The sequence below is a fragment of the Acomys russatus genome, chromosome 24 (genome assembly GCF_903995435.1).
Source record: "Acomys russatus chromosome 24, mAcoRus1.1, whole genome shotgun sequence".
Taxonomy (NCBI): domain Eukaryota; kingdom Metazoa; phylum Chordata; class Mammalia; order Rodentia; family Muridae; genus Acomys; species Acomys russatus.
Window position 1 is genome coordinate 18,518,802 of NC_067160.1, and position 14,210 is coordinate 18,533,011.

At 42.1% G+C, this 14,210-nt stretch overlaps 1 protein-coding gene across 1 annotated transcript in view; it reads left to right on the forward strand.

The window, feature by feature from the left end:
- Stk39 (serine/threonine kinase 39) overlaps positions 1 to 14,210 on the forward strand; it is a 273,478-nt gene that overhangs the window by 209,041 nt on the left and 50,227 nt on the right. The window contains exons 15-16 of the mRNA XM_051166094.1: positions 5,797 to 5,849; positions 9,739 to 9,807. Of these exons, the coding sequence (XP_051022051.1) occupies positions 5,797 to 5,849; positions 9,739 to 9,807 (122 nt within the window). The remainder of the gene's footprint in view (positions 1 to 5,796; positions 5,850 to 9,738; positions 9,808 to 14,210) is intronic.

Genomic DNA, 14,210 nt, shown 5'->3' on the forward strand with positions numbered 1-14,210 from the left:
GATTCCTTTGAAGGGGCAAGTGCTGCATCTACGAACATGCTGTTGTTCTGAGGGTTTCAGGAGCTGAGGGAGGCAGGAAATGTGTGTGTGAGCAGGAGAAGCAGCAGAGCCAAGGGGGGCAAGGCAGGCAGGAGCTAAGGATGGAAGACTGGCTCATTTGTTGTTGCCATTGCTTCTGTGATAAAGTATCAGGGCCAAAGGAAACTTAAAGAAGAGAAAGTTTATTTTGGCTTCTGATTCTATAGAGAGAGTCCCAGTAGCAGGGGGAGGGGGGAGGCACAGCAACAGGTGACCAAAGCAGAGTTGAGAGATTGCATTTTCAATCACAAATGCAAAACAGAGAGAGCAAGCTGTAAGTAGGGAAGTCTGTAAACCATCAGAGCCCAGTCACTCCCAGTGGCATCTTTCCACCAGCAAGGCTCCACATCCTAAAGCTTCCTCAGCCTTCCCAAACAGCGCCACCATCCGGGGACCAAGTGGTCCAAGTATGCGAGCCTATGGTGGTCATCCTTCATTAAAACCACCACAGGAGCCTAAGGCATAAGGGCTTTCCATTTTGTCTCAAGAATGACCAAAACAGCTCCCCTAGCCCCACCCCCTCTCCTAAGGCTGTTTCTGTTCTGTGGAATGTGCTTCCTTATATAAGCTTGTGGGGGAAGGCTTATTCAGGCCACAGCAGCAAGAAATTATCTCTGCCTTTTCACAGCTGAGAAAATCGGTCATAGAAGGTCCGCAGAAATGGTTTGTGGGTTTGGATCCATCCTTCCTTCTTCACAGCTCACCCTCTCCAGTCCTCCTCTACTTCCTGCCTCCTAGGAGTAGAGGAGAAAAGAGAGGCCAGCTCCAAAAGAGCTGTGGTCAGTGTCTTCTCCTCAGACCCCGGGGCCAGCCTTACATCTGTGAGGTATAAGGCAGGAAACAAGCTGAACTAAAACTCAGCCTCCACTTGATCACTGCAAAGGCTCTCATCCTGCCCCCGAGAAGGGACACATTCTAGGACCTGCCTGTAGAGTCCATGGGCACCATAGCTTTCTTTTTCCCTTGGAATTTTGTGCAAACCTAAGGGGAAAATGGAGCAGCTCTTCCCTTATCAACGTCCAGCTGCTCAGCGGGAGGAAGAACTCCTGTGTCCCTTTGATGCTCTCAGCCTTACAGGACATCTGTAAGGGATGGCTCCGCCGATCCCAGAGCTGTTGAGCATTGCTGGAGTAGGGATGCACTAAATGCCGAAGGCAGGTACTCTTTCCAGTGCCCTTGGACAGTGAATGGCATTTGGAGTTGCACTTCTTTTAATTGCTTAAGGTTCTTGGGGTTCGTAAGCCCTCGTGCCTCTGTCAGCACCTACTAAGAGGGAATCAGCAGAAAGCTGAAAAACGCAGGTGGTCCTGAGCTGCACTTGGGCTTTGGAGCCCTCCAGGAATAGTGACTGTCAGCTAGCCCTGCTATGATACAGTAGGAGGCCAGGTGAAATCTCTCCGTAGCTTCCCTGGCCTGTTGTTCCCAGCCCAATGGGGAGTTACCTGCTCTCTGGTGTGTTGCTTGATGCCACAGCGGTCTCCTTGGAGTGTTCGCTGTGTCACCTGAAGATGAATTGACAGCACAGGATAAAGGCTTGACACGTTCCCATCTAGACAGTGAACTCAGTTTGGGCTGAAAATAAAACCAAACCCACAAAACAATACCACCACCACCCAAGAAATTCACATACCGGTCATTGTTGAAGAAGTCCCAAGAGCTGGAAACCGCTTCAAGTTTTATAGATCGTACTTTCTTTTTGATTAAATTTTTTGGGCTCACCTTTCTTTCCCATGATTAATTTTTTCCAATGCTCACAGCCCGTGATTCAGTGTATTATTTATGACTCCTTTTATAGATTCTTAAAAATAACATCAAAGTCTTACCATTTCAGAAAACTCTGTGTGCTTCTGCTGCCCAGAGTTTATGTGTTATACCAATAGATACTGTATTTTATACTCAACCTGCTAGCTAGTGTTCATAGTCTTCATCAACTCTTTAAAATTATGCATGGTTGAAAACTATGGGATTTTGTATATAAAGTCAAATTTCATGCGTCTCTCTGAAAAGTTTGAACTTACCCCAAATTCTTGCCTGTCTAATCCCCAGCAAGTGGTGAGTACTGGTTGCCTCCTTTCTATGGGACATCAGCTTCCCCTTCGAGCGCAGTCCCCATATCTGCTAGTTTTGTAATACATCCCCTGCCTTATTCTTTGAAAGTTCCTGCCACAGTGCTTACAAATTGCCAGTGATAGTGGAAATTGGTACAACTGAAACAAAGAAGAATTTGGCAGGACCTAGCAAATTGCCTGTGTAGCCAGGTAGCCTGACTATTAGAAACTTACTTTTATGCTTATATCTTTGCAGAATGGGATGTGAACAAGTTTATTCATTGGCTCATTGTTTCTAATAGTGAAAGATTGGGCACTTCAGAAGGATACAGCAGTAGAGTGGGAAAGGATGTGAACTTACATTCAGAAATTAAACAATACGTCATTAACTCTGACACATCATGGTGGATATAGGGTGCTGCCACTGGATTTGCAGCTGTATTGAACAGGATGTCAAAGCTTGCAATGAACTAATATTTAAAAATTTCAAGCTACATTATTAGCTTAAAAATCAAGCACAAAATAGTGGTTACTGTAATCTGCCACTGGATTAAGTGTGAGTCTGTGTGTGTGTGTAGAAAATATCTCAGGAGATATATAAAAAGCCTAAAGTGCCCATTGCCTCTGGGAGCTGACTAGATCTTCAGGTAAGGGGAGTGACAGATAAAACAGATAAAACAGTTATGGGCTATGCAGCCATACCCTATGATTGCATTTTTCATTTGTAAGAATAAATCTCTTCTAGGATGCTTTGGCATTTGCATTTCTGAAACAGAGTATGCTTACGATGAGCAGTAAGAACTTTGCTTTATGAAATTTAATAGTTTTTATTTTAGGATTAGGAGGGTTTTTGACAGGAGACAGCAGCAGCACTCTGTCCTAGAAACTATTTCCACTGTAAAGCTGCATAAACTATTTTTGGCCTTAAGCCGTTCCTATGTTCAACTTCCCCGAAATCAGGAGTACCCAGTGCCATATCAATTAAAGAGAATGTACTTTCAATTAAAGGTGTAAGTATGAGTCTGAGAAGATTAATTCTTTATAAAAGGATGACCTTCAGTAGTTAGATCCAATTAGGCATTTTTCCAAGTATATATCATCTTGATGGGACAAGGCTCCTACTTACAATCAATCACACTGATCTTTTCAAAGGTGAGACTTGGGTTCAGAGTCATAAAGAGTGACTCAGGAGGCAGACTCCGCGGTTGATGTCGCTGCGGATCATGAGGGTTGGTTATTGCTTTTGTGATATTAATATTTTAAAAAAATTCACGAGGGTATTCTGGGTGCAGCTCATGCACACACTCCTTTTACCATGGCCTGAGTAGAAGAAAAAAACTAATTTAAACAAGAGCTATTAGATGAGGAAGGAGCAATGGCACCAATTAATATTGAACTAAATGACTTTAGTTTTTTTTTCTCCGTGAGTCATATCATTATTAAATATAACATTAGTACTTCCTTTCTTAGTGGTCTTTGTTTTTTCACTAGATTACTTTAGTTTTAATGTAACTTTTGCTTATATATAGAATTCACAACAAAGACTGTTGACCAGTTTTTGGTGATTGTTTTGTAGTAACATGCAAAATGTTGAAGGACGTTGTTTCCCTTAAAAATGAAGTGAGGAACACTTCTCTGTCTGTCAGGTATTTCCTGTACGGAAATACAGTGTCTACATTTAGTATAGAGTTGTTTGTCCTCAGTCTACCATTCCTTAAACTGAGAAACCATGAAGACACTGAATGTAGCTATGTAAATGGGGAAGGGGTAGTGGGCATTGGGAAGCAAAACAGAGAATCAAACAGAACTGTTTCGCATATCTCAGCGGCCTACGCTTGGGACCAAACGGAGAAATATATATCTACCATCACAAAAGTCTGGAGATACTCAGTTCTCTTACATGATGTGATATTTCCACATGACATCTGTTCACATACCTCAAATGATCTCTGGATTTTTTTTTTAAATGACCAATAAACCATCACAGATTCCCTCTAGAGTTTATGAGGACAAAGTTATTTATAATATTAAGAAATCACTTATGTTCTTGACTTGTTCTTTTATTCATGCGTTACTAGTGGAGTTTTTTCCTTATAAGACGTGCCATATCTATACGTGTTCGGCCATGGGAAACTATTCGGTCTGTTGATGCATTTATTTTTCTTTTGTAAGGAACAATTACTTTTATTTTTGTACTGGAGATGAAAACCGGTAGCACACACATATTAGGCAAGCACTCTATTGTAGAAATAAACCTTCAATAAAAAAGTACTTATTTATGAAATATTTGAGTTAAAATTTGGAAAATTAATTGATTTTCTTTCACATAAATTGATGAGTATGTACATTTTTATTGTCTGAATTCTAAAATTATACACTCGCTCTAGATGGTTTCTGAACACTTCGCAGTTAGCTCTAATTCATCCTATGGCTTCTGTATATCTACTTTTTAAGGAAAAGTCCTATTGGAAATGCAGCTTTACGACTGCAGCCCGCAGAGGGCTAGTGGCAAAGTCTAGATGGTGAAACCTGAGGGCAGATAGAAATTTCTAGGTTCAGGACTCTTAACATATGGGCTTGAGTTCTTGCCCTCTTGTTTCACCCCTTGTCCCTTGTGGATAGGTATTGAATGTAGATTCAGCTTTCTCGGCAGTGAGAAGGCTTTCTCTAAGTGGATGCAGGGTCCTGTCCAGCTTCCTGGCCTCCTTGTACTTAGTGTGGTAGGAGTTGGTTGTCTCCAAAGCTTGGGAATAGTTATGGACTAAAGGATCCAGAGAATAAGCCGTGCTTTGTTCAGTGTCCACAGAGACCAGAAGATAATGCACTGAGTTGAGAATTAACCCTGGTGTATTCGCCACACATGCAGCTGGGTGTCTCTGGTCTCACACATTCTAACCCCTGAACCTGATGATCCCAGTCCGTGCGTCCTACACTAATTACTTTGGGGTGTTACTACTAACTTTATTTTAGTATGTATAGTTACTTTTACCTGTTTATGGCTCACGTTTTCATTACTTAAGCTTTGTATGAATGAGAAAATTTTGTCTTTGATTTTCTGAGTGTCATTTAATTTGTATTGAATATATATTTAGGTGTGTACTTTGCAATTTCCTGTATCTTATATAAGGTTTATTATCCTCTGGGAAATTTTGCCACATTCAGAAATCTCTGAATTTAGAAAAGACTTTAAACAAATAAGTCACTCTAGTGTTGTTCTCACGTATGAATTAATATATAAAGCCTATCTTGAACTCATTATAGAGTCTATTGTCCCTGACACTTTACTTTAAGATTCTGTCACTAAACTAATATTTTCCAGGGGAATATGAAAGCTAGCTAATGTACCACTTAGACCAAATGCCTCTTAAAAAAACTTACATTCTGAAATTAGATTTAAGTTGATTGAATTAGTATGGATTTTATAAAAGGAACATTTTGTTTTGGGGATTCTGTGTTATCAGCATGTTCATGTAAGGTAAATTTCATCAAATATATCTATGCAGTTATTGTTATCAAAACTGTATCTTCCACTTCAGAAAATATTGGGAGGTAACCTCAAACTGGAAAATGCTGTCTCCACTTTAGTGGTGTCTTGTAAAAATTGAGAGTAATTTGGTTTGATTAAACTCTGCTCATTAGATTTTAATGTGCTTTATGTTATGTATTTCAGAAACTCCAGAAAGGAGCTTAATGACATACGGTTTGAGTTCACTCCAGGAAGAGGCAAGTTTTAATTGAAATTATTATTTTGGTGGAACAAGAAACAAATGAGAAGTTGATTACAAGTGTATGGTTATAATTTGCTATTCAAAAAATGTTTTGTCTACAAACAAACAGAGAGAGAAAGGACTTGCAGGCTGTAAGGATTCTAAACCTCTGCTCACTGTGTGAACCCCAGGGGCACATGTGGCGTAGTGCACATACACATACAAGTTAGATACGTTAGTTTCATCATGAAAATACACACACTGCCTGATAATGCAGCTTTTGATGGAAGTGACAGTGAGCATGGTGTCACTGATGAGGTAACAGGCTCTGCCCCTCTTATGGCCTCCATGTCACTTAAATATGTCAAGTATGTTATTTCAGCTATTGAGTGGCTGGACTGCTTGTTCATATATCTCCTGGATGCCGGAAGACAGAACCATATGTCGTCTTTATTTTTTATTACCTTTTGCCACAGGCTTAGAACCTGGCATGCAGGAAAACATGAGGAAACCTCGCTAATGGCTAGGTAACCCAAGGAAAAAATATGGTCTACATCATTTACCTTATAACTTCAATAGTCCAGAGAGGTAAAAATCAGATGGTAACGTATGCCAAGTTTGTAACGATTTTCCATGGCCCGTGGTTTCTCATTTTCATGTACATGTGAAGAGTCCCTCCAGGTCAACCTTGAGTACATTCATAAAGTTCAGCAGTCTCGCACGCTCTGACATGTTAGTGTCTATAAGCTCATAGCTTGGTGCTCACTCTATGTGGTAACAGTTCTACATAAATTTCAGCTCCGTTAAGGGCATCATACTTGTTAAAGCTTTAAAAGCCCAAAGTGCAAGGACTCATGGCTTGAGAGCTGGTCTGGTCAGGCAGTATACTGCCCTGGCCTCATTACTGTTATAACCTATAAGAAGACACTGGCTCAGCTGCCTCGAGGAGCCAGGGTGAATGGCAGCCACTTCAAGAAATTGGTGTCTGTCTATATATTTTCATGAGAAGTTGTTTTACTTTGCTGTACGCACTGGCAACCAAATAAATTTATGCTCCTAGACCTTCAGTGTCTGTTGTTCCAGATGGACTCTGCTTCTGATTGTGCACCCCTATAAAGGCAAAACTTAGGCGATTCCCTCAGTATTTGAATTAGATAAGACTATGAAGTTTCTTTTACCAAACAAATGCCTCTGGGCCCTAGTGAGCTTGCAAACTGGGTTTTCTTTTCAAGTGCATCCACGTTTAACAGTTTCAGATAGGTCTGTGACACCAGTCACAGTTATCAAAAAGCCATTTATTTTGTCACAATATAATCATATTGCCCGGGCGATGCTGTGAATACGGTCTGGTAATTACATAGTAGATGTTTTGAGTACAAGAAAGCGCAGATTCTTATTATAAGGTTGCTTCTTTTCGTCTGGTTGTTTATAATTGACGACAGCAATGAAAATCAATTTTAGTTTGAAGAACTAACAAAGAAATGAATGCCCAACTTGAAGACTGGTGTGGATAAGACGAGCCTGCCATCCCCAGTCCGTTCGCACTTTGATGAACAGTCTCTCCTTTTGTTGCCCAGGTCGAAACCACAGCAGGAACTTGGCTGATAATTGTCTCCTTCCCTGGACAGCGAGCACAGGCCTGTCAGTCCTAGGCGCACTGTGTGTGTGCACCTCCTGGTGCTACCTGTTCTGTGGTAGAGGTGTGCATGTACACCTCATGTGCACTACATTTGTGCTCTCTATAGACAAGCATAGTTGTGTACGGCATACGATGTGATGTGCACACGGAACAGACTCCATTGTCTTTTGAGGACATACTTTTTTTTATTTATGACGTTGTTGTATCCTCTGGAAAGCAGATGTTAACATGTGGTGTTTTGACCCGTTTCAGCATCAACTTAAAGGAAAAGTAAATAACTAGTAAACTTGAAATAATCATTTCATATTTCCGGTCTATACTATTACAGGTGTCTTACTTACCTATGTAGAAAATGGCCACTTACTGCCATACACAGACGGGGTGGGCTTCCCAACTTGTCCAGCTAGCATCAGCCGTTTGCCACTTTGATATGATTCATCTGGTGCCCAAGAGGCCTGAAAACAGGACATGCTGTCCAATTTAATCACTAGGGAGTGGCTGTTACTCTGGCCCTGGTTTAAATGCTAGCCCTCGGTGTAGCTTTGTTTGACATGTCCCTTTTCAGCTGCACGCAGAGAGCAGATAGCTGCTTATTGAACTGTAAGATTCAAATCTTACTAGCTGCTGGCTAGTCACTTGAAGTATAAATGACTTCCTGCCGCAAGCCTGTCACCTACATCTGTTCAGCACCTTCATTAAAAGGGCTTGCTGTCATGGAGACTTGGTTGATCTCCCGGAAGGTGGACATGCTGGGTGCCCGCAGCTTTGGAAAGAGAATCCCACTCAGGTCGCACTTTAGTGGGCTGTCCTCAGGGCCCCTTATGCATGGTCATTCCATCAGATACCTTTAGAAACTTTATTCTTAATCTCCGACAAAAGGAGAAGGCCCAAGTCAGGCTTACTTTGTGTGGCTTTCCATTGTTTAGTAAGCTTTCTGGAAAATCCCTTGTCATCCATTTCAGTTTATTGGACCCCATTATGAAATGGGAGAAAAGCATCAAGTATATGCAGAGTTTTTACCTTTTTTTGGAGATTGATTAAAAGGAGAGAAAGAGTGCACAGGAGAGTGAGATGAGTTTGGAATGCCCTTTGGTGTGGCATTGTCATCACCGTCACCATTTACTGTATTAGTGTCACACGCCAGGTAAAACACTCAAAATCCCCCCAAATTGTGAAAAACGGGTCACATGCGTGTATACCCATGCCTATGGCACACATGTGCAACGTTTACGTACACACACACACTCACTCCATGAGCTCGTCTACAGAGTCACCATAGCTGGTTTATGCTGAGGGTAGATTTCTGCAGTTCTGCTTTGGTGTTCGTTTGCTGTAGCAGCGATATGGCCAGATGTTCGCCGACTTGGAAGAACACTCTTCATGTCAGATGCTCACCAGGCTGCTCATGCTGTTTGTAGCCAGTGTTAGTAGGTATCTGTCACAGCATCCGAAGGCACGGAGACCAAGCCACCTCCTTTATTATAACACTGGGTTCTGGAATAGTTCTTCTGAGCATTATTGCAGTTTTCAATTCCTCCTTGAAAAGTCTTCAGATAGAAGTCAGTGGTATTGCCATACTCATCCATAACCTCTCAATTAAGTAAGTTTATGTGTATTCACTTGCTACAAGCCTGTTCAGCCCCATCTTTAGGCGATTGCCAACTCCTGTCACTTAGCATCGAGAGACTACATTATTTCACCCAGCCATATTTTCTAAGAGAATGAATCTGTTGCTCTCAGTTGATCAATGTTGAGTTAAAGGAGTCTCTTAATAGCACACATTCAAATAGCTCATCTAAATAGGCCAACAAGCCCTCGGGCTGTTTGTGCTCAGTATAAGGTTATATCAGATCCTGCCCATTCAACCTTTGCTATAAATTTTTTCGTCCTGTAGCTACCAGTGATTGAAAAGGATTGATGATGACCGGAACTAACCTTGGCAAGAAAGGAAAGCAATGTCATAGTGAGCACTTAGGTCTTCCAGATTCAGATTGTGGCCGGAGGGGAAGTTTTTTAGTTCACCAACGTGAAATACATATTTTTATAGTAACATCTGTTTTTTAAAAAAAAAGCAACATACAAATTGCTTGTGAGAAAATATACCTCATCGTGTTTCTGACCTTTTTTTTCCCTGATAGGATCTGAATTGATGAAGTAAAGTCATGTGGGCGATTTTAGTAAATGGAAAATATATCTTTTACATTGTGCTGGGCTGTTGATTTTTATGTTCTGGTTTCTAATGCATATTCATCTCCCATTTGGACAGATACAGCAGACGGTGTGTCTCAGGAGCTCTTCTCTGCTGGCCTGGTTGACGGTCATGATGTAGTTATAGGTAAATTGATTTTTAGTATGCAGTACCATTTTGTTGATAAATCAAATGGAAATGTGTTGAGAAGCAAATATGTCATGAAGGAATAATTTACTGTAAGATTTAAAAGAAAGTCTTCATAAATTCTATGTTTATGTGAAATTACAATAAGAATCATATTTAATTTTCTTCAGAGGTGTTTCATGTATTTCCCTCCCTTTTATCTAACCATGATTTATCCAATGAGATATCACAAATTAATCATACAGAATTGTAGTTCTGTATTTGCAGTGGAGAGGGCCTTAAAGATCATTAAAATGAATTCATCTGTTTTCCAGGTAAGGAAATAGGTTTATAGTAAAGGTCCATGTTTCTCCAGAGTCTCTCAGCAGGATGTACAGTCCCTTTACTCTGAAACCCTGGGTCTTCCACCATTCATATTTTTTTCTAAGTTAAAAAAATATACCTGTATGGAGCTAGAGAAGCTCACGTAAGACATGCATGCTGATAGAGCGAGCAGTCGCAGGCAGATCTGTCAAGGATTGTGAGGTAAGAAGGCTCTTAGCACCTCTGAGCATCATCTGAGAAAGCCTGGTGCAGCTGCCTCTGCTCACTCAGCAGTCTATGCTCCCCTGGAAACCATGAGTCTACAAGGCTTTTAAGACATGTCTGTCACTTGTATACTCCTAATAATGACTGAGTGGTGAGGTTACACAGTATATGAACAATAAAGCATTGTGTTAATTTTAATAACATTAATAAGAATGCATTAAGGTAAAATATTCTTCAAAATATTCTTTAAAAGTCTGCAAAAATAGAGATGTTTGAAATTACATGTTATTCGTTTGGTTTTGTATCATATTAGTTTTGAGATTGGCCATCTGCCTGTGTAGCCCAGGCTGTCCTGGAATTCACTATGTAACCCAGGCTGGCCTCCAACTCACAGAGATCTGCCTGCCTCTGCCTTCCCAGTGCTGGGATTAGAGGTGTGCACCACCATGCCAGGTTTCATGTTCCACTTTTTAAAGAATACATTTATCTTAAATAAATCCTTTATGTATGTGTGTGCTTGTATCCCTCATTCACCCTTATCTTCCAGACTTTCCTTTACGAACCTCTTAGGTTTCCTGGATAGTTGAGTTCTTAACCTGTTTTCTGATTGAATGTTCAGTGAACACTCAGAAAAATGTCAACCCAAGTTTACAGCCTTTTAAAAACTTCACCTCTGACTTCGTTCTCTAAATGCTTCAGTTCCTCGTAAATACATAGCTTTGTTTCTTAGGTTACCAAAGAAGTAATGAGAAGAGTTAATGTCAAAATCAGATATACTGAACTATCTATTTCCCTTAAAGAGAATTGTGCTCCATGCACTAAGCAGAAAGAATCAAGAATTAATTAGTTTAAGACTTTAAATACCTGCTAATGCACCCCAGTAGGAATGAAATAAAGAACAAAATTGTTGGGGGCATTGGGAAATTCCCATCCTTTTGTATTCACTTATTGAAACAAGGTAGTTAGTGTTGGACCTGAAGTTGCTCACTTCCGGCTTCTGTGCCTCAAGTAACACAATTAACAGATGTGCAGGACAGACACGTCGACTGATTACATCAGTTCTGTGAGGTAAAAGGGGCAGGTTGACTTAATCACTGCTTCACAGATAAACCTGAGACCAAATGAGGCCTGCAGGATGTAAGCTGCAGTCCTTGGTGCTGCAGCTTCGTGCCTCTGAGAGCTTGTCCTTGTCCAGGTACTGCAGACAACCTCAGAAAGTGCCAGATCCTGTGCATCATAGGAAACAAACTTTTTTCCCCAAAGAAGTAGATACTATTGTATATCTTACCTGTTGATTAACATAAAATATTCTTACCCCTGTCCCCACTAACCGGTCTCAGAAATTCTCTGCTGTCACCTTTGTCATCCTTGCCCCTCTTTATTCCATACGACCCAGTTGAGCATCTCAGAGCTTTTTATTTCTCACAACTTAAGGAATTTTTCAGCCAAGTGTGGTGGCGCACGCCTGTAATGCCAGCACTTGGGAGGCAGAGGCAGGTGGATCGCTGTGAGTTCGAGGCCAGCCTGGTCTACAAAGCAAGTCCAGGACAGCCAAGGCTGCACAGAGAAACCCTGTCTAGACAAACAAAACAAAACAAACAAGCAAAAATAATTTCTCCCTTTACCTTACATCTTAATACAGCTATTTTCTTCCAATGTCTCATAAGAAAATTCACTGAAAGACCTGTCTTGCCGTCATTTCCTTCCTTACCATGACCTCCTGAAGAAACTCCAGCCAGGTTCTGACCTTCCTACTCCACTGTCACTGTCACTGTCACAAACCCATCTGCAGAAGACAGTCCCGACAGTGAGATGACAGGTTCAGTGCCGGGTGCACCTGGAGTGGAGTGGACAATGTGGTGTTACAGGACCTATGACCTGAGAATGAGTGTCACCTTTCTAAGTCTGTGGTTAATTATCTGTCTCCTTCTTAATTGGCCTGTCAGAAGTCCTGAGCGATGGCCTTCTCATGCTCAGCTGTTTCTCTGAGCATTTGAAAATCCACCTCTCCTTCCTCCTCCCAGCTGGGGCGTGATTTCTTAGAATGTTCTGCTTCATCTTCTGACCTGGAGACTCTGAGGTATCCCGGGAATTCAGGAACATTTTCCTTCTTCTGTAATCCCCTCCTCTTGTGGCATAGCGTTAATCACCTTCTGTTGTTTAATGTTCTGACTCAGACCCTTCTTTTGAACTATAGACTCATAGCTAGATCCTTTCTTTTTAATCATCTTCCCTTAGGAGGACAATCAATATCTGAAATTCAATTTTCAGTTTCCAAAAGGCAGCCCTTGGTGCTTCCGTCTTGCCTGCCCTACAGTGGTCCTTCTCGCTCAGAGTAACCTCAGTCAGTCTCTGGGTCTTCATGCCAACACCTGACTTTTCTTTTTCTCACACCCCACTTCCACATTGTAGTGTGTGCAGCATCGTACTATTAGCCATCTCCCTGGTCCTCATCCGCAGTAGTCTGTCGTCATTGCGAGAAAAGACCCAGAAAAAAACAGCTAACTGAAGGGAGGGTTGATTTTTGTCTTACGGCTTGGCAAGCTACAGTGTTCATGGCGACAGGGGCGTGTGGCTGAGTCTGAGGAGACCACGAAGCAGAGGTCTCAGTGAGCGCTAGGCCAGCGGTAGCCTTCTAGCTCCATCCTAGAGATGACAGTCAAGCCAGGTATCCAGAAGGCTCCACAGTCTCCAACAGCTGCAGCTTGGGTGTTAGAATATGTGAGGCTATTGGGGGAGGGGGAAAGGGGACGCAGTTCACATTCAAACCGTAACACCCCGTCCAAGTCTCTCTCATCCCCCTAGCCCTATTATCACCCCCATATCTTTACTGATATCCCAGACTCTGCCTTTGCCCACCTCGCCAGCTAGAGATAGCCAAATAAATTATATCAGACATAAAAGGTCATGTGGTTCCAGGTACGTAAAGTGCCCAGCGCAGGCAGATGCGTAGAGGGAAAGGAAGGAACGCAGTTGTGCGGAGTAGGATGTAGAGACTGTGGATGTGATGGATACGTTGGAATTAAAAGCAACAATGGAAACCCAACCTTGAGACTGTTCCTAAAACCACTGAGTTGTGAACTTCAGAAGGACACATCTATGGATGAATCACATCCCAGTTGGAAAAATTGATTGAATTACACCAATGCTATAATCAAACCCTGTAACGGCTTTCTACCCACATGCCGGTGGCCTGTATCCCTTCAAAGTATGTCCCAGTCACTTCTCAAACCACCTCTCTTCTCTCCACCTGGCTCTCACCCATCAGCTTACCCTAGCCTGTAACAGCAGCATGATACACTTGCCTTTCTTTTACCATGCCCCTTCTGAAGGCACACACAGGCTCACCCCTGTATCTCTTGGTACTTGGCCAAAGTGCCTTCCCTGATCCTCTACTAAAAATGACGTCACCTTACTAGGGAACCCACGTGAGGACTAAGCTGCCCATTGGCTACATATGTAGAGGGCCTAGGCCCAGCCCATGCATGGTCCTTGACTGGTGCTTCAGTTTCCATATGCCCCACTGGACCCTGGTTAGTTGACTCTGTTAGTCTTCTTGTGGAGTGTCTCTCCCCTCAAGGTTCTTCTATCCACCCCACCCCCCACTCTTCCATAAGACTCCTGAGCTTCACCTAATGTTCGGCTGTGACTCTCAGCATCTGTTTCAGTCTGCTGCTGTGTGGAGCCTCTCAGAGGACAACTCTGCTAGGTTCCTGTCTGTCATTAATAGTGTCAAGGGCTGGCTCTCTCCCATGAGCGTGGGTTTCAGGTTGAGCCAGGCATTGGTTGGAGATTCCCTCAGTCTCTGCTCTAACTTTATCCCTGCACATCTTGTAGGCAGAGTGAATTTGGGGTCAAAGTTTTTGTGGGTGGTT